Source organism: Gobius niger (genome assembly GCF_951799975.1).
Source record: "Gobius niger genome assembly, chromosome: 15".
NCBI lineage: Eukaryota > Metazoa > Chordata > Actinopteri > Gobiiformes > Gobiidae > Gobius > Gobius niger.
The window spans coordinates 27876136-27901745 of record NC_136866.1 but is presented as its reverse complement, the minus strand read 5'-3'; the positions used below and the strand labels follow the sequence as shown (position 1 = coordinate 27901745).

At 44.8% G+C, this 25610-nt stretch overlaps 2 protein-coding genes across 2 annotated transcripts; both read left to right on the top strand.

The window, feature by feature from the left end:
* Positions 1 to 237: 237 nt before the first annotated feature.
* On the top strand, positions 238 to 1953 carry LOC306975089 (cytochrome P450 2K1-like; the record flags this gene model as incomplete). Its single annotated transcript, XM_079572510.1, has 3 exons — positions 238 to 423; positions 639 to 807; positions 1943 to 1953. 3 exons carry the CDS (start codon positions 238 to 240, stop codon positions 1951 to 1953), a joined length of 366 nt encoding a protein of 121 aa, XP_079428636.1.
* A 702-nt stretch (positions 1954 to 2655) lies between these two features.
* On the top strand, positions 2656 to 25095 carry LOC306975088 (cytochrome P450 2K1-like; the record flags this gene model as incomplete). The annotated part of the gene is made up of 16 exons (XM_079572509.1): positions 2656 to 2944; positions 3025 to 3185; positions 3295 to 3468; positions 3963 to 4104; positions 6952 to 7136; positions 7549 to 7690; positions 7772 to 7949; positions 12495 to 12714; positions 12948 to 13116; positions 19512 to 19661; positions 19742 to 19902; positions 20123 to 20296; positions 20965 to 21106; positions 23535 to 23719; positions 24656 to 24797; positions 24908 to 25095. 16 exons carry the CDS (start codon positions 2656 to 2658, stop codon positions 25093 to 25095), a joined length of 2802 nt encoding a protein of 933 aa, XP_079428635.1.
* Positions 25096 to 25610: the final 515 nt, after the last annotated feature.

The following is a 25610-nucleotide window of genomic DNA, read 5'->3' as shown; positions in this document are numbered from 1 at the left end:
GGTTTTTCAAATGTAATGGAGTAAAAATAAAGACTTCTCAACAAAAATACTACTCAAGTATAAAGGTACACATTCTCAAAATCACATGACCATCTGTGATATAATGTATAGGGTGAGGCTTTACCTCAGCGTTGTTATCTCCCTCCCAGAAACAACACGCCTCTTTCTGCTCATACAATCATTTATGGACAGCTGCTTTAAAGTCTCCTGTTCACAGCTCACCAGAGAGAAGGCGAGATGGGCTTCACTGACGTGCTCCTCTCCAGTCCCGGGACGGTTCTAGTGGCAGTCCTGGTCCTGCTCTTGTTCTACCTGTTCTATGGACTGGGATCAGACCAGGGACCGCCGGGACCCAGGCCTTTTCCCGTGGTGGGAAACCTCCTGCAGCTGGATCTGAAGCAGCCCTACAACACACTGATGGAGGTGAAGATAGATATTTTGTGCTGGACGTCCTGCTCCCAGTTTTTACAATAGAAACTTTGAGTGACATCAAGTGCCATCTTAGGGCCATCGTCCTTCAGCCACCAGCCTTGGCATCACTGTCGACTCTGATTTTAAACCTCACAAGAAAATCAACGCTGTTGTCAAAGCCAGCTTTTGTTGCATGAATCCTGATGTCCGTTTCTTTGGTCCCACAGCTTTCTCAGCAGTACGGCTCGGTGTTCACGGTGTGGCTGGGTCCGAAGAAGGTGGTGGTTCTGGCGGGATTTAAAACAGTAAAGGAGGCTCTGGTGGACAATGCCGAAGTGTTTGGAGACAGAGACCCAATGCCCGTTTTGATAGAAACTATGAAGGAAGACAAACGCGGTAACAAACACTTCATGGCGCAACTTCTCCACACGCCTTAATGTATTTTTCGTATTGTGTCTCCATTTAAGCGCCTGCAGAAACCACATTTTTCAGTCTTGTACCAAGGAGTAACCAGCAGCACTATTTAAAGTCATTCAGGCAGTTTTAGATCACAGGGGCAGTTGAACATGACGCCCTTTACGATCACCAGCCAAGGTTCTGTCCTCGTGCCACACACAGCTTTTATCGTACATGATGAACATAAGTGGTTTTTACTTTATTCCAGAGGTGCCCAAAGTGGGGCCCCGCGGGCCAAATTTGTCCCACCAAAACAATTCTGTTGGCCCGCCAGAGAGTGACCTACTTTTGCGCTGTGTGTGGTCAATACTAACTCTCTTCCATTCATTCTCAATGGTAAATATTGATGCAGTAAACTTTTTGACCACCAGCGTCAAATTGGGGGCGCTGTTTCACTCCTTTCGCAAAGTTAAGGGAACAATGTTGTGGTGTCTTGGTATTTATCAATTACAGAGCGTTATAGCATCAACTTTCACAGTTTTTCAATTTTTTATTGCAAAGGTTGTTGACGTCAACAACAGTATATGTTAAAAAATGACTTATAAAAGAATTTATGCTGAACTGACACTTTCAAAATAATCTAGTGTGGCATTTTCTTTGAGTGAACGAATGAGGTAAAGTCACTGTAGGTGCTGCAGATACAGGTGTTTGTTTTGTTTTTGTTTTTTGGCAGTAAATTGCTACAAATGTTGGTTTTGTCTTACTAAAATTAGGCTTTTGCCATAGTTACCAGTTGTTTGAATATAGCATGTTATTTGCATGGATAGAAACAAATGCAAATGTAGGCTACCTAAAAATTAAAAAGTTAATAGAATAAAGTAACTTTATAATTTGCAGTTATATGTGTTTTTCGTGCTTGACATCGCCGCGTTTGGCCCGCGACTCACAGGCACTTTTTCATTTTGGCCCTCGGAGACAAAATGTTCGAGCACCCCAGCTTTAGTCTAATGACATTGTTTTCAGCACCAACACATCTCTGCTCTGTCTGTGCTGACAGCAACTCCAGCGCACACATGCAGCCGCTGCTGAGGCTCATTTGTTTTTTAATAATTTCTCTCTGTGTTTCTGTTCCCAGCATTTCTCTAATTGGTTGATACGGTTTGTCAATCACCGGGAAATCGCTGAGATCACGCACAATCCCAGACTACATATTGTTTAAAAAGCATGTCTGGCAGGCCAGGCAACAGTCGGATGGTCCCAGCTATTTTGCCGTTGCATGTGTTTGATACGGACAATATGTAACTGGTTAGGGCCAAGTTTAGAAACAGGAAAACAATTATGTTTAAGGTTAGGATAATTGTTTGGATTGTCGTTGACCCACCATGTTTGGAATTTACTGAATCTGGTGCTTCCTGAGGCATTGATACGGACTCCTGCTCCCGCCAACTCCCAGTGGATTTCTTTCTTGTCCTGTCCCAATCAGGGGATAAATAGTGAAAGCACTCAGGTCGGTCTTATGCTGCATCTCCCCAGTATTTAAGCCTATATCCAGCCCAAACGCTTGAGAAAAAGCGTGATTATTTGTGCCGGTGGACAATGGCTAGTCTAGGTTAGCCCAAACACATTCCCATCACAGATTCAGCCACTGAAATAAGTTGATGTCTTTGTAAAAGTCCCAGAGCTGCTGTAGCTCTGGTTCACGACACGATCCTCCAAGACTCTGACTGTTTTATGCGGCATAAGATCAGCTCCAACGCACGTCACTGTTGGGGAAAGCTCCTGATTGGTCAACGCTCGCAAAAAAGTTCAAAAAGCTTGAAAAAAAAAACGGCGCACAGGAGGCGAGGGATGCACTGTAGGATCTCTCGACACTCCCTGAGGCGCGTCCACCGGCCACTAGGCCCTCTGCTGTTCACCTCTACATTAATGATCTTGAGGTCCAAAAACAAGACACTCTTCAAGCAGGTGATGTCTATACTCTGTCCAGGAGTGATATGGTCCAACGGCGAGCCGTGGAGGGAGGTGCGGCGCTTTGTCCTGACGAACCTGAGAGACTATGGGATGGGGAGGAGAGCGTGCGAGGACAAGATCACCGAGGAGGCCCAGTATCTCTGCGACGTCTTCAAGAACTTTAGAGGTGAGACTTTGAAATCTTCACACCTCAAGTCACCACTGGACCCATATGAGCAAACCTTTAACTATTCATGTACTTGACAGGAAAACCGTTCGACACCACACAGCCAATGAACCAGGCAGTCTCCAATATAATCTGCTCCATGGTCTACGGGAGTCGCTTTGAGTATGACGACCCTAAGTTCATAACTTTAATCAATAACACCAACAGAGTCGCACAGCTCATTGGGTCTCCATCAGTGCAGGTAATCTTCAGAGGAGACATTGTGCTATATTGACTTTTTTAAAGCTTTTAACATTGTTACAATGTCATGTTGTGAGTAAGTACTAGATAAAAATACTTTTTTATTTTAGATTTATAACTTGTTCCCGTGGCTCAGACGTCTGGTGCCGAAGAGGAATGAATTAATAAAGCTCAAAGAAAATAACGAGAATCAGAACAAGCAGTTTTTCAAGAACTTGAGGGAGACGCTCAACCCCCAAATGTGTCGGGGGTTCGTGGACTCGTTTTTGGTTCGACAGAAAAAGGTGAGCGGTTATTCTGACTCTCCCGCGGTCCTTAAGACAAAAGCACATACGAGTGAAAAATATAAATTTAATATCAGCCTGCTATAGAAGCATATATCCGCCGCGCCCCACACGGCCAGTGATGTTGCTGTGATGTGTCTTGTCAGCTGATTTACACAGGTTGTGGATCTGTTTTCCAACCGTACAATGTCCCAGGTGTGCGAAAGCAAAAAAGCCCCTTCATCCCGGTTTACTGTCTCGGGGCCATGTTTCCGAATTTCCATTGCCTCCTATAAAAACAGCGCCAGAACCTGACAGGACACGTCACAGCAACATGTGACCAACTCAGGCAGACTGCAGAAAGAGAGTGGTCAAAAATAATCTGGTATGAATAAAACAACACTGGTCTGAGAGAAAGTGAAACATTTCACAAGTTCAACAGAAGAACACCAAATGAACCTTTTTGGAACCTACATTCTCTACATTCAGTTCTGTATCGATGTGTTGTCCTTCAGGAGGAGGGAGTTCCCAGCAGTCAGTTCGACGAGGACAACCTGCTGCAGACAGTTCTGCAGCTGTTCGCCGCCGGCACCGACACCACGGCCACCACGCTGAGATGGGGCCTGCTCATCATGGCCAAGTACCCACACTTACAGGGTAATACGCACCACATCAGGGGGTTTGCGAGGGAATATAAAGCCGAAACGTTTATTTCAGGGGAGCTGACGCTCATTTCTGTAATTAAACTAAACTTGCCAAAGCCAGTGTTGAAAATGATGCGCAGAGGAGGAGCTTCCTCTATTTTTATGATCGAAGCTCCTCGACACCGGAGTTTCTGAATGATCCGAGCGACGCGCACTGAAGCACACGTTTCAGCACGTGCGCTTCGTTTTGGTTCTTCAGTTCGTAGCAGCCGCACGTTTATGAGCGTTTATAGAGAGAACAGATTGAGATGGTCTCGTTACGACGTGCAGTGCCGATCCTAAAACAGCCATGACTTTATCTCAGATCCATTCACGTTCACTTCATCACGAACTAAAGAGATGTGTCTTTATGTAGATAAAGAGGCTGCACCGCAAAGCGGCATCGATGAGAGGCATCGTTAATGAAGGAGGCACACGTTCTGATAAATTACTCAAGTAGAACCGGTTCTCAATTCCTATACCTCCTTCTGAGTGTGATCTCCAGAGTTCGCGGTCCTTCCTCTGTCGCTATTTTCCAATTAGGGATTAGTGATGTCTTCTACTGGCCACGTGTTAAAAACATGACGTTGGACGTAAATACACGACTGTAGGAATCGTCTGGGTTCATTGAACGTCTCTAAAGCTCAAGCTTTTTTTCACACAGATATCACCAGCTGAGGTCATTGACATGAGAACCGGCCTGCACTTCTCCAAAGCCAGAGATTTCAAGGGGCTTGTCCCAATAAGTAAATAAATCTCTTTGTTAAATACAAACATCCTTCAGTGAACTTTGCACCCTCTCTGATGGTTAGTGCTCTCCTTTGTCCTGCCTGACCCCGATTGGCAGGCGGCCAACAAAATAAAACATGAACTGAGCACAGTGATGTTATTGTCCAGGGCTGAACTCTTGTTTTTCTGGTGGTTGTAAAATATTTCACTCGATAGCAGCGTCAGAAGAAGCGAGAGTATTACATAAAGCCGAGGGCCGTGGGCAGTGGTTAAAGTGGGATTTGGGAGGTGGGGGGACTTTAACCTTCAACAAGCATTAGGATACACGCTATATTTTATATTTTTATGTACTTATGTAATGACGTGTAGTCATGGGTTCTGAACAGTATATAGTATTCATACTGCACAATACAAGGTATTTGATACTGTAATTATTTTAGTCTCCAATATTTTTTAAGATCTTGAATTATTTTTTGATATCCTTTAGCAGGTTTTAACAATCATAAATGATTGGGATCTGTGTGATTTACAAAATGAACAAATTCTGCTTTTGCCAGATCCACTCAGTTTATTTGTTTCCATAATCTATGAAGTTCCTCTCTGGGCATGTGGTCTGCAGTCCTACGTCTAAGAAGAACCCATTTCTTAACATATTTGTCAGGATCCACTTATTCAAAGGAGCCCCAACCAAAGAAATGAACATGAGTGCTGAAACATTACTGAGAAACAATATTGGCTTGTTATTATGTTGTTTATCTGAGAAAATCCACTTTCACAGTCTGTGGTCCTTACAGGAGGGCTCTTGCACTACTTTTTCACTGGGGGAGATTTGTGGTTTGTCATTGGCCACTGGGCCGGTCAGGAGTGAGCCTCCCACCACCAAACATATTCAGATTTTTGGGATAAATGAATAAAAATGTAATTATCATCACTGAATAGAATTGGTTCTAAACATAAACGTTATATTATATTCCAGCATTTTAAGGCTTTGTAAAAAAACAAAACACCGCCGCACGTCTCCAAGTCCCGATAGCTCCTGCCCACAAAACACAGCCAGCGAACAGCACACACGTGCCCGCGAGCACCCCGCCCAAGGCAGTTGAACACCACTAGCAATCTTTAATGCACAATCACTTGCCGCAAAGGCAGAGTTTCCTCTGCCCCTGCGTGTAGTAGGCCTCGTGGTGTTCGCTCCAGTAACTCGCGGGATCTGCGTAGCAGTAGGTGCTGGATCCGCCTCGCTCCGCTCGCGCTTTGGGGTCGCTCTCGTGGACGATCACAGGTCTCCGGGTCCCGATCTCTCCCTGCCCACAAAGTGACACAGTCAACGAACAGCACACACGTGCCCGCGAGCACCCAGCCCAAGGCAGTTGAACACCACTAGCGATTACAATTTACACAACACTTACTGCGAAGGCAGAGTTTCCTCTGCCTCTGCGTGTAGTAGGCCTCGTGGTGTTCGCTCCGTCCGCTCGCAGGGTCTGCTGTGTAGTAGAGGGGCTCCTATCCAGGTGCGTGTGCGTCCGTCGTCCCACTTGGCACTCCCGTCTCCTTTCTGTCGTCTCCTCGCTTTCCTCTTATACAAGAGTCCTGATGCGCCGCAGGTGTGGTTGATGCAGACGGTAAGTGATGGACAAGTGACAGGGCTGGGGTTGGTCGGGGCAACAAGCTAAAACATGCACTCTAAAAAATATCACGCAAAAGGATAAAAACACTCTAAATACACAGCAGTAACAAAGAAAATTAAAAGCCCCTTGTTCCCCATCACATAATGCCCCGAAAAATATATATTTTTATGGAAAAGATTTTATTGTTTGGCCCCCGGGCGGATATTTAGTAGGCCCGACCTAGTATTTTTATTGCATCGTATGTGCGTGAAAATGACAAAGTTGCAATCATGAACGTTTTTTTTTTTTTTTGGCCATGCAAGGTGGGGGAACGCCGTTCCCAACCGTTCCCGCCCACTGTAACCCCTGGCCGTGGGATTTGTGTGTGTGTTAAAGAATCATTTTGAAAAAGCAGATCGACTAAAAATGAAAGTCCTACAAGTTCTGATCGCACCAATCATTCTTCTGGTTTTCTCGTCCCTCAGACCAGGTCCGTGAGGAGATATCCAGAGTGATCGGAAGTCGCCAGGTTCTGACTGAGGACAGGAAGGACCTGCCGTTCACCGACGCCGTCATCCACGAGACGCAGAGAATCGCAAACATCGCCCCCATGTCCCTCCCCCACAGGACGACCCGGGACATCACCTTCCAGGGACACTTCATCAAAAAGGTCAGTGTCAGAGCAAAGGCAGGGCCTGGCTCTATTTAAACACATTTATTTTTACCGGCCATGAGGACATCCCAATACCAGAGATGGTCAAAAAAAAAACATAAAACCAAACAAACCCAAAATTCAAATGGTCATACGATGCAAACATGAGATGATACAGATGATACCGTACGTGCTTTCATAACACTTTGCTTGTGGAACGAGCATTATTCATGATAAAGATGTGGACATTGTTGACTCTTTTATTTGCCAACAGAGAATTTATCTTTTGAGGATACAAGCATGAGCTACATTAATTAAGCGAATCATCGAAGTGGGAAAATTAGATTTGAGGATTTCTTCTAATCAAATGAATTGATTTACTTGATGAATCAGTGCAGCCCTAGTTCTAACCCGCCTCGTCTCCCTGTAGGGCACCACAGTGTACCCCCTCCTCACCTCGGTCCTCTACGACGAGAGCCAATGGGAAAAGCCTCACAGCTTCCATCCCGCTCACTTCCTCGACAAGGACGGAAAGTTCGTCAAGAGAGACGCCTTCATGCCTTTCTCCGCAGGTGAATAATAATAATAAGAATGTTATCGATATATACTTTCTTTTTGTATTGTCTTTTGAACGTGGCTCCTCCCTCTCGCAGGCCGCAGGATTTGTCCGGGTGAAGGCCTGGCCCGGATGGAGCTGTTCATCTTCTTTGTGACTCTGATGCAGCGTTTCTGCTTCACGCCGCCCCCTGGTGTCAGCGAGGAGGAACTGGAGCTGATCCCTCGCGTCGGCATAACCCTGAGCCCGGCGTCTCACCAACTCTGTGCCGTCCCGTGTCTTTAAATCACTAAACACAAATCTGAAAATTTGCCATTTAAACGTTTTTGTTTTTTTAATTTATTGACCTTTATTTAACCAGGATAGTCCCACTGAGATTAAGAATCTCTTTTTCAGGGGAGGGTTTCAGGGTTTGTTCTGCCTTTTCCTGTGTACGAGAAATTCAGGACAATATTTCATAAATGTCAGTGAATACAATTTACCGCCATGGAAGAAAAAACAGAAAAAAAGGAAAGAATGAACTTGGGTGAACATGGGCCTGGAGATACTCTGTCTCTGCATCCAACAGATCAGTTTGTGGATGCAAAACAACTTTCTCCAACTAAACTCAGACAAAACTGATTGATCATGGACTCAGACCTGAACTTAAACAGCCACATCAAAGCAATAACATCAGCAGCTTTTACCATCTGAAAAACATGGCTCAGATCAGAGGAATAGTGTCAAAACCAGACTTAGAGAGACTTATCCATCCACTGTTAGAGCTGCAGAACATCCAGAACGCTGCTGCTCGAGTCCTGACAAGAACCAGGAAATACGACCATATTAGTCCAGTGCTCCGGTCTCTGCACTGGCTTCCTGTCACTCAGGGAATAGAATTTAAAACAGTTCTGCTTGTTACAAGTCTTTTCATGGTTTAGCACCAAAGTCCATCGCTGACATGTTAGAGCCGTATGAACCATCTCAGGGAGGGGTCTCCTGGTGGTTCCCAGAGTCAGGACTAAACACGGTGAGGCTAAAGCTAAAATCTGGAACAGTCTTCATGAGGATGTGAGACAGGCCTCAACTCTGGCAATGTTCAAATCCAGGCTGAAAACAGTTCTTTTTACTCGTGCGAGTACTCGAGAGTATTTCATCTGCACTCTTGCCTTTTACTGTAATTGATTCATTTTTATGTTGATGTTTCATTGATTTGATTTGCTTTCTTGTAGTTTTATGCAACTGTGAAGCACTTTGAATTGCCTTGTGTGTGAATTGTGCTCTACAAATAAACTTGCTCTGCCTTGAAAGTTTTGTTAGGAAATGATTTCTGCCATAGCAGTAACTGGAATGCAAGGACGACGATAACAAGTAAATATAACAGAGAAAGTACAGGGAGTACGAAAATGGTAACAAAGAAGTTACAGGAAGCGATGAGACACGCTCGCTGCAGATACATTGTCACAATGTGGAGAACAGCTTGAACCGACCTTGGCCAATTTGAGATTAACTGCAGACTCACACGCAGATGCCCCCTGGCATGGGAGGTGTTTATAAAAGTGTAAGAGACAAAGCAGTGGCAGAGATCTCTCATGAGGGGCCGCGGCGCTGTGTTGTCTCAACGTGGAACTACCAACTGCTCGTGAAGCGTAACTATTGTTCGTATTTATTTTCTCAATAATAATTGATGATTCTTATATCTGTTTAATGTCTTCATTTATCAACGGAATGATCCAAAAGAACCAGATGAATTGTCGGAGACGGACAATGCACGACTCGAGGCTAAGAGATAATGTAACCAAGTCCAACAGTTTTCATTGACGAGACAAAAATGTTAGAAAGTCGTTCTTCAGATGTTCAGATAAATTGATAGATAGTAGAGCTGGGCGATTTCCCCCCCAAAAAATCTGTGATTTTTTTTCTAAAAAACTCGATTCACGATTCTAACCATATAAATGTCTGTGTCGATGAATAATTGTAACCATTTTGCATTTAAAATGCCTTATATTTGAGCAGCATCAGCTTCGTGGTTGTATAAGCTACGCAGTGTTGGAGTGATCTGCTAGAAAATAGTCCCTCAAAATGCGATCATTCATGTGATGCAGGTCAGTTTTATTCCAAAAATAATTCTATGGACACAGACATTTATATGGTTAGTCTGGTGTTATAAGTGATTTGCCTCAGGTGCACTGTGGAGCGGGTCACACTGATTTTAATGCAGGCTAGCTGATACCATAGACATGCACTAGCCTAGCGCCACGAAACTCTTCAAATATAAGAACTGCATGAATTACAAAAATAAATATCTCCAGAAATCAGCAACACTCTGGATAACTAGGAAATGAGGCCCGATGTTAAAAATCCTGAAATATCCCTTTAACTTTGCAAAAGGAGTGAAACAGCGCCCCCAATTTCACGCTGGTGGCCAAACAGTGAACTGCATCCTTACTTACCATTGAGAATGAATGGGAGAGAGCTAGTATTAACCAGATGCAGCGCAAAAGTAGATCACTCTCTGGCGCAGAGGGCTAAAAAAAAAAGAAAAAGAAGAAAATAATTTGACAAATACGCTTTTTCATGAATATATTGTTCCTTAGTGCTTTTGTGTTTTCACTTTTTATGATATTAATTATTTTTTTTAAAAGACATAACAATGTGAGGGCAGAGGAGATACGCGGAAATTCGAATGATTCTGGCTTGGGTAAAGCGGACGGGACCGGCCGCCGAAGTAGAAAGAGCCTGAAGTCGTGATGTCTAATAGAGCTCCACAGTCCCGCCTCCTCTCCGGTCCGGAAGTAAAACTCCCCTTTGCTTTGAGACCGTATTGATTTGGAATAAAGTCTTTAACTCCGTAACTCCGTCAGCTCGGGCTGAATCCAGCTCTGTGGTTCTAAAGCGACCGCAAAGTCAGATGCAGGTGAAAAAAGCACGTCTGAGATCCATCTAGTTTAACTGCGAGCCTTCATCCTAGAACTACATTACCCAGGATGCTCGGGAGTCCCATGATCTACTACGAGGCTTTTGATTGGTGGAGCTTCACATTCCCACACGTATTTATTTATTTATTTATTGTAATGTAGAAAACATATTATAAACAATGTATTAAAACATATTGCAGGCAGATAGTTTTATCCATATCTAACACTGAGAGTAAGAAAAACGTCAGATGGATCAAAACAATGTTCCCAACGATCCAATTAAACGAACCACCGATCATTTTTATTACAATTAGCCTGATTCAGATTGTTTAGTGAAATAATATAGAACTTTTGTCTGCAAAGTAAAAGAAACTCACCGTGTTTGTTGCAATGGTTCTTGAGATACGGAGTTTCTATAGTCAGGAAGTGAATGATGTCACAGCCTTGTACCTTTGCCTTTTCTTCAACATGTCGTCTTCTTTTTGGATTGAAATGAAACATTTTATGGTCACGAATTGCTACAGAGCTGATTAGCTTTTGCGGTGACGTTAAACTCTTAATATTTGGCGGGACTGTGGAGCTCTATAGTGATGCGCGACAATAGGAGACATGATGTGTTCGCTGGATCACAAGCTGCAAAACGCTGCTTGTTTTGTGAAAATCCGATGCATATTTACGTCAAAAACCTGCTCTAAAGGTGACGGAATAAGTCGTGGCTGAATTCAATGAATGCGCGTACGGCGGTAAAGTGACCGGCATTTTTCTGACCCGCCCCGCCCCACGGGCAGCCCGCAGCAAAATCACAAGGGATATTAGGTGTGTTAAAGATGAAGTGCGCCTCGCCTCGATTCCAGACGAGACCAGGCGGTGGCGTCCGAGGGCAGAGAAAGACGCCTCTAATCAAGTCAGACACATCTCAGCCCCGAGAACAGAGAGGAGCCTCAGGTCACGCAGCGTCTCGCGTTTCTTAGAAAGAGTTTGGTAATAAAACTATTTTAAAAGTTTGTGAACACATTTCTGCTTCTCCCACACACCAGACAGACCCATCACTACAGCTGAAATAACAGACTCTCCTCTTACAGTTTAGGATTAGAATAATACACTTATGCTTATGTTGAACACACTGGCACTTTCTGTCAAACATGAAGACTCTGAAGCATTTCTGCAGATTTAAGTAGATCTTGGTGATGAGACAAAAGGATGCAGGAGCTGCGGAGCGTCAGGGCAACACGGTTCTGATCTAAACACAACTCAGATCCAATCATCTGTCAGTCCTCTGTCAGCGAACGTGTTTACAGCACTTCATTTCCCACAATCCCTTTGGCTTTTGTAGTTCAGGCAGCCGAGCAAGGCGGAGAAAAGCAACTTCGCTCTCCTCCCCAAGGCGCTCCAGCCGCCTCGGTCTCATGAGAATACGGGCACCGTCGCACAGGCAGCCTGCAGCCGCCTCGCTCATCTTAAACACCTATTTAGTCTGGGGACCACCAATTCGTTAGGTGTGTTTAAGATGAGCGAGGCGGGCTAAGGCGGGCAAAGGCGGGCAAAGGCGCTCCAGGCGCCTTGCTCTCGTGGGAGCATCAGGCCGTGTATGTCTTTTGCGGCCTGCAGCCTGCATTCAGTATATTTCCCCTCTCAGGGAAATATTTGTATATTCCATATCTTAAAGCAACAATCTGAAGTATTTTGAGATGCATTTTTGCCAACCTTGGGAGAGCTGGAGAAAGTTGACTTCAGCCATGAGTCAAAATTATTATGGCTTCCTCACTTAGTGTTATGCATAGAGTCATGAACTTTCGTTCAATGAACGTGTTCAGGTACATCACTGGTGAAGGGTAAGGGTCTCCACCTCAGCGTTGTTATCTCCCTCCCAGAAACAACACCTCTTTCTGCTCATACAATCATTTATGGACTGCTGCTTTAAAGGCTCCTGTTCACAGCTCACCAGAGAGAAGGCGAGATGGGCTTCACTGACGTGCTCCTCTCCAGTCCCGGGACGGTTCTCGGGGCAGTCCTGGTCCTGCTCTTGTTCTACCTGTTCTATGGTCTGGGATCAGACCAGGGACCGCCGGGACCCAGGCCTTTTCCCGTGGTGGGAAACCTCCTGCAGCTGGATCTGAAGAGGCCCTACAACACACTGATGGAGGTGAAGATAGATATTTTGCTATATGGACGCCCTGCTCCCAGTTTTTACAGTAGAGACTTTGAGGGACATTAAGGCCAGGTTGGCTGAAAACTTTTAAGTCTTGATGAAAGCAGAACTGAAATTGTTGTGTCCTTGAAATGACCTGGGCCACCGCTGTCGACTCAGATTTTAAACCTCACCAGAAGCCAGCTTTTGTTGCATGAATCCTGATGTCCGTTTCTTTGGTCCCACAGCTTTCTCAGCAGTACGGCTCGGTGTTCACGGTGTGGCTGGGTCCGAAGAAGGTGGTGGTTCTGGCGGGATATAAAACGGTGAAGGAGGGTCTGGTGGACAACGCCGAGGTGTTTGGGGACAGAGACCCAATGGCCATTTTCACAAAATCTATGAAGAAAGGCAAACTTGGTAACAAACGCCGAAATATATTTGGGAAATTGTAACTTCAAGGCGCAATTTCTTGTTCTTTATCTTTTATTATTAATCCATTTTTTGCCTGATTTTCAGCAGTTTTCACAGCTTTCACAGTTTCAGCAATTTCAACAAGTTATACATCAAAACATTCAGCATGTTTCAGAGATTATTGCTATTGGGAATTCAGAGTTTTCCGTTTTTCCGCAATCGCCCAAAAATCGGCCGATTTTTCCCATTGACTTATAATGGGGCTTCCGCAAAGTTTTTTCCACAGTCTCTGCCATTTCTGCAGTTTGACCTTGTTCAGCTTCCACAACTTGTCAGTTTTCAGAAAAAAATCTGCCTTCTGCAGTTTTCCAGTTTTTTTCTACGAGATCGGGAATTCTGCCATTAATTTGTATGGGGAATTCTGCCCATTCATTTTAATGGGACTTCAGGTACATTCAGGGCTTTCAGCCATTTCTGCAGCTTCAAGGACTTCAGCAGTTTCAAGGATTGGGACAGACCAGACCAAGACCCGAACCAAGACCCGGACCAAGACCCAGACCAAGACTCAGACCCGGACCAAGACCCCGACCCAGACCAAGACCCGAACCAAGACCCAGACCCGAACCAAGGCCCAGACAAAACCCAAGGAAAGACCCTGACCAAGACCCAGAAAAGACCCGAACCAAGACCAGACCAAGCTCCAAACCAAGACCCGGACCAAAACCCAGACAAAGACCCAAACAAAGACCCAGACTAAGATTCAAACCAAGATCCAAACTAAGACCCAGACCACGACCCGAACCAAGACCCAGACCAAGACCCAAACCAAGACCCGAACCAAGATCCGACCCAAGACCTGGACCAAGATTCAAACCAAGATCCAATCCAAGACCCAGACCACGACCCGAACCAAGACCCAGACCCGAACCAAGACCCAGACCAAGACCAAAAATCGATGATGTTTGATGTTTTTCTGCAACTTTTTCCAAATCTTTTTTACAATTTCTACAGTTTCTGCTTGTTCAGGTTCCACAACTTGTCAGTTTCCAGAAAAAATTAGAGTTCTGCAGTTTTCCAGTTTTTTTTCTACGGGCTTGGGAATTCTGCCATTGATTTGTATGGGGAAGGCTCCCCATTAATTTTAATAGGATTTTTGATACAGTTAAGTCTGTCAGTGATTTCAACAGTTTATACAATGTTAAGAATTTATACAATTTAGAGGTGGGCATAGCAGGGTTTCTGTTAGCCGGCTGTAGCCGGTTTTTGGCCGGTTTGCAAAGCAAATGGCCCGTAAAAATTATGTCCATCGGCCAAATTGGCCGACGGTAAAAATAAGAGAATATAGAAAAATATATTAAACATGTCACCTAAGTCAGTGACTAACATAAAGTGTTTTCGAGACAGGCCTAAATATCAAAAAAGGTTCAATATTTCTATCCAAAAAGTTTTGATTTTACGCCTTTAGCACGTTTTACAAAGCGCAGTCGAAGCGCCATCATCGCTGTCTGGATGTGTAACGCTCTTTCTTCGTGCTTCGTCACATTTTACAAGAAAACGGCAAACTACAGGTACATTTACTTTTATATAAGCGTGTTAAGAACTCGGCAGCTAATACGTTTGATTAGGATATTCCTGAAACGCGCATGTGTTCAGTCAGACTGACGCACTGTCCCGCAGCGGCTCTTCCTGGGAGAGTGGCCGGGTTTAGAGGTGCTTCCCTCGGTCAGTCTGCGCAGACGCCTCGGCTTAGTTACCGGTGTTGGAGCCGCTCTAAAGCGAAGCAGAGCTGGGTCCGTTTTGAATCGCTCAAGACTGACTTTTGTGACTTTAGTGCTGTCGATTTGTCTCTCCATGGGGATCTACAGCCCAGCCCTCGCTGTGCAGCTGGTCAGACCTGGATAAGGACCAGCGTTAGGCTCGTAGATATCGGCTACTTTCTGTCTGAGTTGAAGTGCATATGAGTGGTGTATATCCGATTTTCACTGTTGCTACATTTTTCTCACGTCAGTCTTTAATTAGAAATAGCCGTGTTTTTGGACCAACTAAAGCACTTGTGTAGATGTGCTTTAGTCTAGATTGTTGTTGATAATAAGCCACCTTCATAATGTATATATCTTTTAATGGCCGGTAATTCTTGCGAATGGCCGACATTGGACGACCCAGCCGGCCAAAGTGGCCGACAAAAAAAAAGTCTAGCGGAACCTCTGGGGCGTAGATTAATTTTTTAAATCTAGATTAATCTAGATTAATTCTGAAATTAATCTAGATTAATCTAGATTAAAATGTCTCGCTGAATTCTGCCGAAACCATTCAGAATATGTGTGCTACCCAAAAAATAACTACCTGTCTCACCGCGCACACCTGTCTCACCGCGCACACCTGTCTCACCGCGCGCACGGCTGCAGAAGGAGGAGCGGGGCAGGTCCGACACCGCGCTCTCGTGCGGGGCTTTTAGTGCTTATTTTAGCGCGGCTGATGCGACCCCGTTAGCCCGACAGTACTCACAGAATAAGTAAATAAACTCACTGTGGATCAGTCGTAGAACCTGCTGCTCTTCGCCTCTTTATCCGATTCTCACTCATCTGTTCATAGCGTCCGGACAGTTGTTTTGGTTTCAGAGGAATCACGTGACAGCGAGGCTGCGCGTGAGATGCATTCATGGACCGTAAGAAGTGCGGGAAACGTGAGTTTTTCAGAAATGCGCGGAAAAACCGGACAAATAATTTGCAGTCTGATACACTTTGCTTGCGCCAGAGGCCTCAGGCCATGGCCGTGTCTACCATTGAGGTCACCGGTAAAATTTTAGCTTTTTTATTTATTTTTTACGAATCGAATCCTTTGCTGCGCAAATGAATGTTGTAAACACGCGCTTCTACAGGCGGAAGAGCCTCTAGTTTAGACATGGATGAGCTTGTTAATGTGTCCACTCTAAAGCCGAACCTCATGAGCTGCTTTGGACCCTTGTGCGTAAAACTCCGCGGAGGCGGGGGCGCGGCTGTGCGTCAGCCTCACTACAACAGCAGCGCCTTCATCATGAACTTGCCAGAGTTTGATCCAGATGCAGTTTCTTTACTCTCTGTCATAAAGAGAGAGGAGCCCGTGCGCCTCAGACTGACGGTGACTCCGATTTACAGGAGTTTTCCTCATTCTGATCTGAGGAGCGAGAGGAGAAGGAGAAGCGTCTGTGCCTCATCATCGCCTCCTCCTCTGATACTCACTTTGTTTCTGTCTCATGCAAAGATTGTCCTGCGAATAAATGATCTTCGCTTTAATGAGAGCTTAAACCAGCGCATTCACCTTTGTAGCTACCGGGGGTTTGACAGTGAGGGCAACGCAGAGGGGGCGGGGCCAGAGCGCAGTGTCCAAACCAGAGTCTGATGTTCAGAATGAGCCCATTCACACCCACAGCCTCGTTTTCAAAACAATTAAAAACGGACATTTTCATTTCATATTTTAGTATTTATTTAGGACAAGACCTTCTTATTGCCTCTCATTCAGGCGAGCAAAACTGTTTGGAAAACCTGCTTCACAGTAATAATGGATGAAATGGATATTAAATAGATATTTTATTTTGTGATATTCATCATGCCAAAGTATGGGGTTCGTGACTCGTCACCTAAAACTTCAGGGGGTGCACGGCTGCACCCACTGCCCTGGGGCAGACTGATGGAAGTGAGGCCAGTCTGCACCATCTGCATGTCCGACCACCATCCGCTCACTCACTACATTCACTCAGGCTTCCTGGTCCCAAACGGTGCAACAAAAAGCAAAACATCCTTAAGCTTGAAAACAGCTTAAGGATGAGACAAAAGTGTTAAAATACAGGAAATTACATCGGAATCTTCAAAACATTCCTGGGGGACCCCCCCATTTAAAGAATTATCCGGACCTCACTGTTTTTTACATCCTTGCCTCAGGCCGGAATACTTTAAGCCCTGCATAAAATATCACGGTGAAAGTCATCATAGCTTGCAGAGAATAGACCCAGCTCCCAACCCAGCTTTGAGAATAGATTAACGGCGATATTTTTTTTATCGCCCGACAAGAGTCTCGCGTTAATGCAGCACGTTAACGCCGATAACGGCCCACCACTAATACAATGTCAAGAGTTTCTGCAATTTCAACAGTTTTTACAGTTTCTGCAAAAAAATAGGGATTTTTGCAATTACAACACAATTATGCAACTTAATAGGGATTTTTGCATATAAAGCAGTATAATGCAACTTAATAGGGATTTTCGCATGTAAAGCAGTATAATGCAACTTAATAGGGATTTTCACATGTAAAGCAGTATAATGCAACTTAATAGGGATTTTTGCATATAAAGCAGTATAATGCAACTTAATAGGGATTTTTGCATGTAAAGCACTATTATGCAATTATGAATTTTTCACGTTTTGCAATTTTTGCAATTTCAGCATTAGTAGCCTATGATTCCAGAGTAAATTTTCTAGTTATACATGAACCTGAGCGGCTTTTTATTTTAGCCTAATGACATTGTGTGTTAAAAGTTAGCGCTCATTTGTTTTTAAAGGGGGGGTATTATGCAAAATCGACTTTTTCAAGCTTTACATCATGTTATTAAGTCATTCCCTCATTAAAACCATGCCTGAAGTGTTGCCTGGGCACATTCATGTATTTTCGAGTAATCTGTAGAAACTCTGATGGCGGCCATTTTAGGGATAAAACGCCTGATTCCTTCAGGAAACGCCCTCGACCTCCAGGATACGCCTCCGAACTTTCGTCACCAGCCGAGTAACCAACCACTCCCCGCAGTGTCTAGCCCTAAGATGTAAACAGAGTCATCATGGAGGATTAGCTTCACGTGTTGTGAAGCGGAGCCACAGCAGACTTTTACAAAGACACACATCAGTGTTTCTGTTACCGAAACACCCAGGATTAAATCCGGTGACAAGAACACTTATTTCAGTGTCTGGTTCTGCGCTGGGCCTTGATGATGCACAGAGCCTCCGGAGAAAGCTAATGCTAAGCTAAACCTCGAGTCATCACGTGAAAACGAGAAATATGCACAAATAAAGTCAATAAAACCACCACACACATAAAGAACCGTTTAACAATGATCACACACGGAGCCAGGCTTGTTGATTTGGAAGTTTATTGCTCACATTTCATCTACAATGGGTCATAGCCGAGTGGTTTTCTCCCGGAGCTAACAAGCTAGCCGCGACAAGCTAACGGGAAAATTCACTGAATACAAGCAGCATATTATGCATTGAAAACGTCACTAAAACAGGCAACTGCTTTAAGCAGCCTTTATGACGATCACACACTGAGCCGGGCTTGTTGATTTCGTAGTTTATTGCTCACATTTCATCTACAGTGAGTCGTAGCCGAGTGGTTTTCTCCCGGAGCTAAGGCACTATTAGCCGCGACAAGCTAACAACCTTCACCTTCACAACATTCATTGAAAACAGGCAGCATATTATGCACAAATAACGTCAATAAAGCAGGCAGCTACTTGAAGCAGCCTTTACGATGATCACACAATGAGCCTGGCTTTACACATTTGTGGTTTATTACAGACTTTTCATCAACAATGAGCTGTAGTCGATTATAACAAGCTAACGGGTAACCTCGAAAAACCATTGTCCACCTGCACAGATAATGTCCGTCTTTTGAATCGTATGGGCTCCTGCAGATCCTGGTGTCGTCCATGGGGGTATAGTTAGAGATCCATAGGGCATGGCAGATGCAAAGAGATAGCCTCCAAACAGCAATTATTTTTTAGGCAAGAGCCCCGTCCGGTGTGGAAGGTTTGTCTCCAAATAATATCCTGTGTGGCCATTGTTCACAAAGTGATAAACAGTAGCTCCTTTCCAACAATAAAAATTAAAATGCACCGATCGTAGTTTCAATACTGTTGAGAAAACGAGCGCAGTGTTGTTGTGATGCCACAGACAGCGTGTGGAGGGGGCGTGTCGGAAAGGGTCAGAGGTTTTTAAAGAGACAGGGGCCTATTTCAAGCCATTTGCTACAGCCATTTTGAAAGAGCAATTTTATACAAGGCAGTTATTCTAATTTACTGCATTGACAGACCAACAGAAGGTTTCGTCATCATTGTAGTGTGATAGACTGGTGCTATGTGGCTGAAAAAAGCATAATACCCCCTCTTTAATAATTTCTCTCTATGTTTCTGTGGTTTGATGAATTAACAGCAGCATGTCGCTGCTTCCCCGGTTATAATTCATTCTCAAATCAAAGTCAAAATCATTGATATTCTGCTTGACAGTCTCTGGAGCTCTGTGGAGGCATGAAACACTGGTTATCTCTTCCTGCGTCATATCCAGCATTTCTCTAATGGGCTGATCCCGTTTGTCAATCACGCGCACCGGGAAAAACAAGACACTCTTCAAGCAGGTGATGTTTTTTGCTCTGTTCAGGAGTGATGTGGTCCAACGGCGAGCCGTGGAGGGAGGTGCGGCGCTTTGTCCTGACGAACCTGAGAGACTATGGGATGGGGAGGAGAGCGTGCGAGGACAAGATCACCGAGGAGGCCCAGTATCTCTGCGACGTCTTCAAGAACTTTAAAGGTGAGACTTTGAAATCTTCACACCTCAAGTCACCACTGGACCCATATGAGCAAACCTTCAACTATTCATGTACTTGATAGGAAAACCGTTCGACACCAGACAGCCAATGAACCAGGCAGTCTCCAATATAATCTGCTCCATGGTCTACGGGAGTCGCTTTGAGTATGACGACCCTAAGTTCATAACTTTAGTCAATGACGCCAACAGAGTCGCACAGATCATTGGGTCTCCATCAGTGCAGGTAATCTTCAGAGGAGACATTGTGCTATATTGACTTTTTTAACCTCTTACTCACCGCCTGAACCAAGTGTATTTTCTCCAGTTCGGTATTACCCAAATCTAAAAGCTAAAGCCAAACTGCAGAAAATGTGCTCGATTCAGGTGGGGGTTGAGAGGTTAAAGCTTTTAACATTGTTACATGTTGTGAGTAAGTACTAGCTAAATACTTACTTTTGTTTTAGATTTATAACATGTTCCCGTGGCTCGGACGTCTGGTGCCAAAGAGGAATGAATTTAGAAAGCTAAGAGTAAAGACCGAGAATCAACAAAGGCAGTTTTTCAAGAACTTGAGGGAGACGCTCAACCCCCAAATGTGTCGGGGGTTCGTGGACTCGTTTTTGGTTCAACAGAAAAAGGTGAGCGGTTTTTCTGACTTTCCAGCCGTCCTTAAGACAAAAGCACATACGAGTGAAAAATATAAAGTTAATATGTTCTTATAGCCAGACCTGTGTGTTGTTTCATACCTGACAGTTTTTGGCTCGGTCTTCCTGCTTGTAGCAGCAGGCTGACAGTGCCATCTGCAGACTGTGAACCGGGACGAGGGGGCATACCAACTTACTCACACCTGGGACACCGACCTGAAGAAGTCAGACAGATGGTGCCCTCAGCCTGCTATAAGAAGCATATATCCGCCGCGCCCTACACGTCCAGTGATGTTGTTGTGATGTGTCTTGTCAGCTGATTTACACAGGTTGTGGATCTGTTTTCCAACCGGACAATGTCCCAGGTGTGCAAAAGCAAAAAAGCCCCCTCATCCTGGTTTACTGTCTCGGGGCCATGTTTCCGAATTTCAGTTGCCTCCTTTAAAAGCAGCGCCAGAACCTGACAGGACACGTCACAGCAACATGTGACCAACTCAGGCAGACTGCAGAAAGAGAGTGGTCAAAAATATTCTGGTATGAATAAAACAACACTGGTCTGAGAAAGTGAAGCATTTCACAAGTTCAACAGAAGAACACCAAATGAACCTTTTTGGAACCTACATTCTCTACATTCAGTTCTGTATCGATGTGTTGTCCTTCAGGAGGAGGGAGTTCCAAACAGTCCGTTTGACGAGGACAACCTGCTAAACACAGTTATGCAACTGTTCGGCGCCGGCACCGACACCACGGCCACCACGCTGAGATGGGGCCTGCTCATCATGGCCAAGTACCCACACTTACAGGGTAATACGCACCACATCAGGGGGTTTGCGAGGGGTCATTTCTCTCCTCGTTTTGATGGAAGATGGTTGAAAAAGCTTGGTGCCGGAGTTTCTGAATGATCCGGGCAACGCACAGAAGCACAGGTTTCAGCACGTGTACTCTGTTTTGGTTCTTTGTAGCAGCCGCACGTTTATGAGCGTTTATAGAGAGGACGGATTCAGATGGACTTGTTACGACGTGCAGCACAGATCCTAAAAGTCAACACTTTAGGTGATGAAGTGAAAGTGGTGCGTGGATCTGCAGCGGCTCCACACCTGCAGGTTTATTATATAAAGAGGCTGCAATGCAAATGAATCGATGAGAGGCTTCGTTAATGGAGACACACGGTTCTGATGGATTGAACCGGTTCTCAATTCCTATACCTATTTCCGAGTGTGATCTCCAGAAGTTTTAAAAACAGAGTACTGCCCCAAAGTGCTTTCCATATTCAGTGCAAAAATACAGACACACAAAAAACATATTACTTCAACAATGTACAAAAAATAAAAACTGCAGCATAATCAAATGTCTAGCTCAGCTTGGATTAAAAGCCAGTGCAAAGAGGTGCGTTTTCAACAACAACTTGATATTGTCAACAGATAGATACTTTATTGATCTCACAGATGGAGAAATTATATTCGATGAGAGAGCATCAGACAGCAGCACCCATTCAGTGCGCACTACTCTTTTCTTCGAAAATTACAGAAAAAGTTAAAGCAAGTCTTAAGCACTTACGCACACATTAAACACATAACACATTTTTGGATGATACACAGTACGTGCAGAAAGCATGGTGGAAATTTCTCTTCAGTACAAAAGGGAGGGGTGGTGAGGGGCTAGTAGTGAGGCGGAGCGTAGGATAGGGGCGGGACACTTCGTGTTGTGCAGTATGAGGTTTCTCTGCAGAAAAACCTTTAAATGTTTGTCTGTGTATCAGCCCGGCATCAGTCCTATCAGTCCTTTCCCCCGTGGCTTGGCCTTGGTGTGGGATGTAGACATTGCACAGGAAAGATAACGGCCCAGCTGCTCTCCTGTGTTCCATGGAGGGTAAAATTATTCAGATTTTAGCTTTGAGTAAATCAATGTGATTTTCACCGATCTTCAACATTATTCAGACATCCGCAGCAGCCTTCTCAGTCCAGCCAAAGTTCTGCAAAGCCCCGAGATCTGTCCCAAGACCTCCTGAGACGTCTCCCCTGACTTTGCCAAGATGTAATCCATCTTCCGTAATCCTTCCTCGTAACGAGAAGGTCCTTAATCAGTTCCTCATTTTTCGCTACTTTCCGTTGTAACTCCATCATATTGGCGCTTACCGCTTCAAAACGTTCTTTGATTTCGGTTGACAGCGGGGTCTCCTTTTTTGCTGCCAATTTGCCAACTTTGCGATAAACCAGAGATCTTCCACAGAGAGGGGGGCCAAACATACGACCTTCCACTTGTTCCAAGAGTCGATCCCATACCCGGCCGGAAATGTCCCCTCTGGACAAGTAGGCTCCCCCACTGCCCCATTTCTTTGTGAAAAAATCTTGTCAATTGCGTTGAGAGACCAGTTGATCAATTCCATGGTTAGCCGGCTTAGGAGCACAGCGAGCAGAGAGTCCAGAGAAAAAATAAGATACGTCAGACAAGACACTAGCAGCAGCAGATAAAAGCAGCGGCAGGAGAAGTCAGAAAACACGTCCGCTCTCGACAGAGGACAGGCAGAAAACAGTGGAGTCCTTCCTCTCTTGCTATTTTCCCATTAAGAATGAGCGAGGTCTTCAGTAGCGTAGCAAGGCTACCAGGGGGCCCCAAACAGGAATGCCTCTCCTCTGAGAAGCAGGTGGGGGAGGGGCGAATTTGGCTCAATTGTTGTTGCACCTACGTCACTGCTGCTGCAGTGATTTTATACTCTTGGTCGTTTCTGTCAAATCTGTTGGCCCTCCAAGGGGGCCCGAGGCAGCTGCCTGCCTTGCCTAATGGCAAGCTACGCCTCTGGACGTCTTGCACAAATCAACGAATATTTCAAGAAAACCTTGACTGGCTACGTGTTAATTACATGACGTTGGATGTAAATACACAACTGCAGGAAACGTCTGAACGTTGAACGTATCTAAAGCTCAAGCCTTTACTCGCCTTAAGTAAGTATTAGTTTTCACTCAAATCCAGCTGAGGTCATCGACGTGAGCTTCACTTCACATGGACCCCCTCAAAAGCTATAGATTTCAAGGTGCTTATCGTTAAAATATTTAACTCTGTAGCAGCGTCAGGAGAAGTGTGCGTATTACATAAAGCCGAGCATAGATTTACACACTGAGATGCAAGTAATGGGATTTGTGTGCATTAAAGAAAAAGCAGATCAACTGAAAATGAAAGTCCTACAAGTTCTGATCGCACCAATCATTCTTCTTCTGGTTTTCTCGTCTCTCAGACCAGGTCCGTGTGGAGATCTCCAGAGTGATCGGAAGTCGCCAGGTTATGACTGAGGACAGGAAGGACCTGCCGTTCACCGACGCCGTCATCCACGAGACGCAGAGAATCGCAAACATCGCCCCCATGTCCCTCCCCCACAGGACGACCCGGGACATCACCTTCCAGGGACACTTCATCAAAAAGGTCAGTGTCAGAGCAAAGGCAGAGCCTGGCTCTATTTAAACACATTTATTTTACCGGCCAATAATCAATAGCGGCTAGTTTAGCAGCATTAGCAACATTACCCTGTATCTTGTAAACACTGCAGACTCCACGCTGCTGCACTAACAACATTTAGCTCTGGTTAAATCCAGCTCAGACTCTGATTTAGGGAGTGTCGTCTGTAATAAAGTCAGCCTATGTGGAATCTTGGATTTCCACTAAACAATTCTCCTGTTTGTTATTTTCTCTCCTCAGTGGAGAGCTTGGTGCTATCGGTTTCTGGTATCGGGACCTCATGAATGAGGACGAATATGAGTACAAGCATGTGGATACCTCGGTGCATCCCTACTGTGAATGCAAACCACTGACCCCTGGGAATTAATGGAGGAAACAAAGCTAATACGACTAAACAACATGACAAGAAACAGACGTTTCAAAGAAATGACCTGAGCCTGACGCGAGACTTAGAAGTAATAAAACAAACAATGAGTGTGTCTCACATTCTGCTGTTGAATCAATGATAATGTCGCTCCTGGTGTTGCATTGGTAGCATAGGGGTATTGGATATTTTTGTCCTTTCGCCTTGTTATCCTCAGTCTGATCTTCGCCTCACATCGCTATTTCTTCTTGTTTGAACTGTGTTTCGATGATTACCTGGTTCTGCCCGGCTCTGAGTGAACAGCTCCGCCATTGCTCTGCTGTTTACAACTCAGCTGCGCTCTGCAGAAGCCACCGTGCGGAAACGAGCGTCGCTGAAAGTTCCGGGCGCTAAGTGGCCCCATTCCATTCTGTTCTAATAAGTTACATTAATTAAGCGAATCATCGAAGTGGGAAAATTAGATTAGAGGATTTTTACTAATCAATTGATTTACTTGAATCATTGCAGCCCTAGTTCTAACCCGCCTCGTCTCCCTGTAGGGCACCACAGTGTACCCCCTCCTCACCTCGGTCCTCTACGACGAGAGCCAATGGGAAAAGCCTCACAGCTTCCATCCCGCTCACTTCCTCGACAAAGACGGGAAGTTCGTCACGAGAGACGCCTTCATGCCTTTCTCCGCAGGTGGGAACTAATAACAAGGATGTTATCGATACACATTCATTTGTAAATGTGCCGTTATCTCAAAGTGAAAGCTTGTATTATCTTTTGAACGTGGCTCCTCCCTCTCGCAGGCCGCAGGATTTGTCCGGGTGAAGGCCTGGCCCGGATGGAGCTGTTCATCTTCTATGTGACTCTGATGCAGCGTTTCCGCTTCACGCCGCCCCGTGGTGTCAGCGAGGAGGAACTGGAGCTGATCCCGCGCTTCGGCATAACCCTGAGCCCGGCGTCTCACCAACTCTGTGCCGTCCCGTGTCTTTAAATCACTAAACACAAATCTGAATCGGTGTTCTTCAGACATCTTGTCAGTGAATATAACACCCTGCTATGGAAAAAAAGAAAATCACAAAAAAGGAAAGAATCCGATACAAATTAATAATAATACACAAACCAAAATATTTAACCTCTATTTAGATTAACTTTAAAATGCTAAATAAAAGGCATTTCCTGATATATTTGCACTTAAAAAAAAGAATAATAATTTTCTCTATCAAGTAAATTGAGATGATCAAATTTAGTCGTCTAACCAGATGTAGTCGGTTAGACGACAGCAGAACATCCAGAACGCTGCTGCACTGGCTTCCTGTCGCTCAGAGAAGAGAATTTAAAACCGCTCTGCTTGTTACAAGTCTTTTCATGGTTTAGCAGAGCTGGAAAATTGATTTGATTGTGTAGTTTTCATGAAAACTATTATTGTGCGCTGAAGTGTTGTTGTAAACATCTTGGTATGTGAACCTTTGTACCAGGCTCAGGTGTCGCCCGTGGGAAAATGTATAC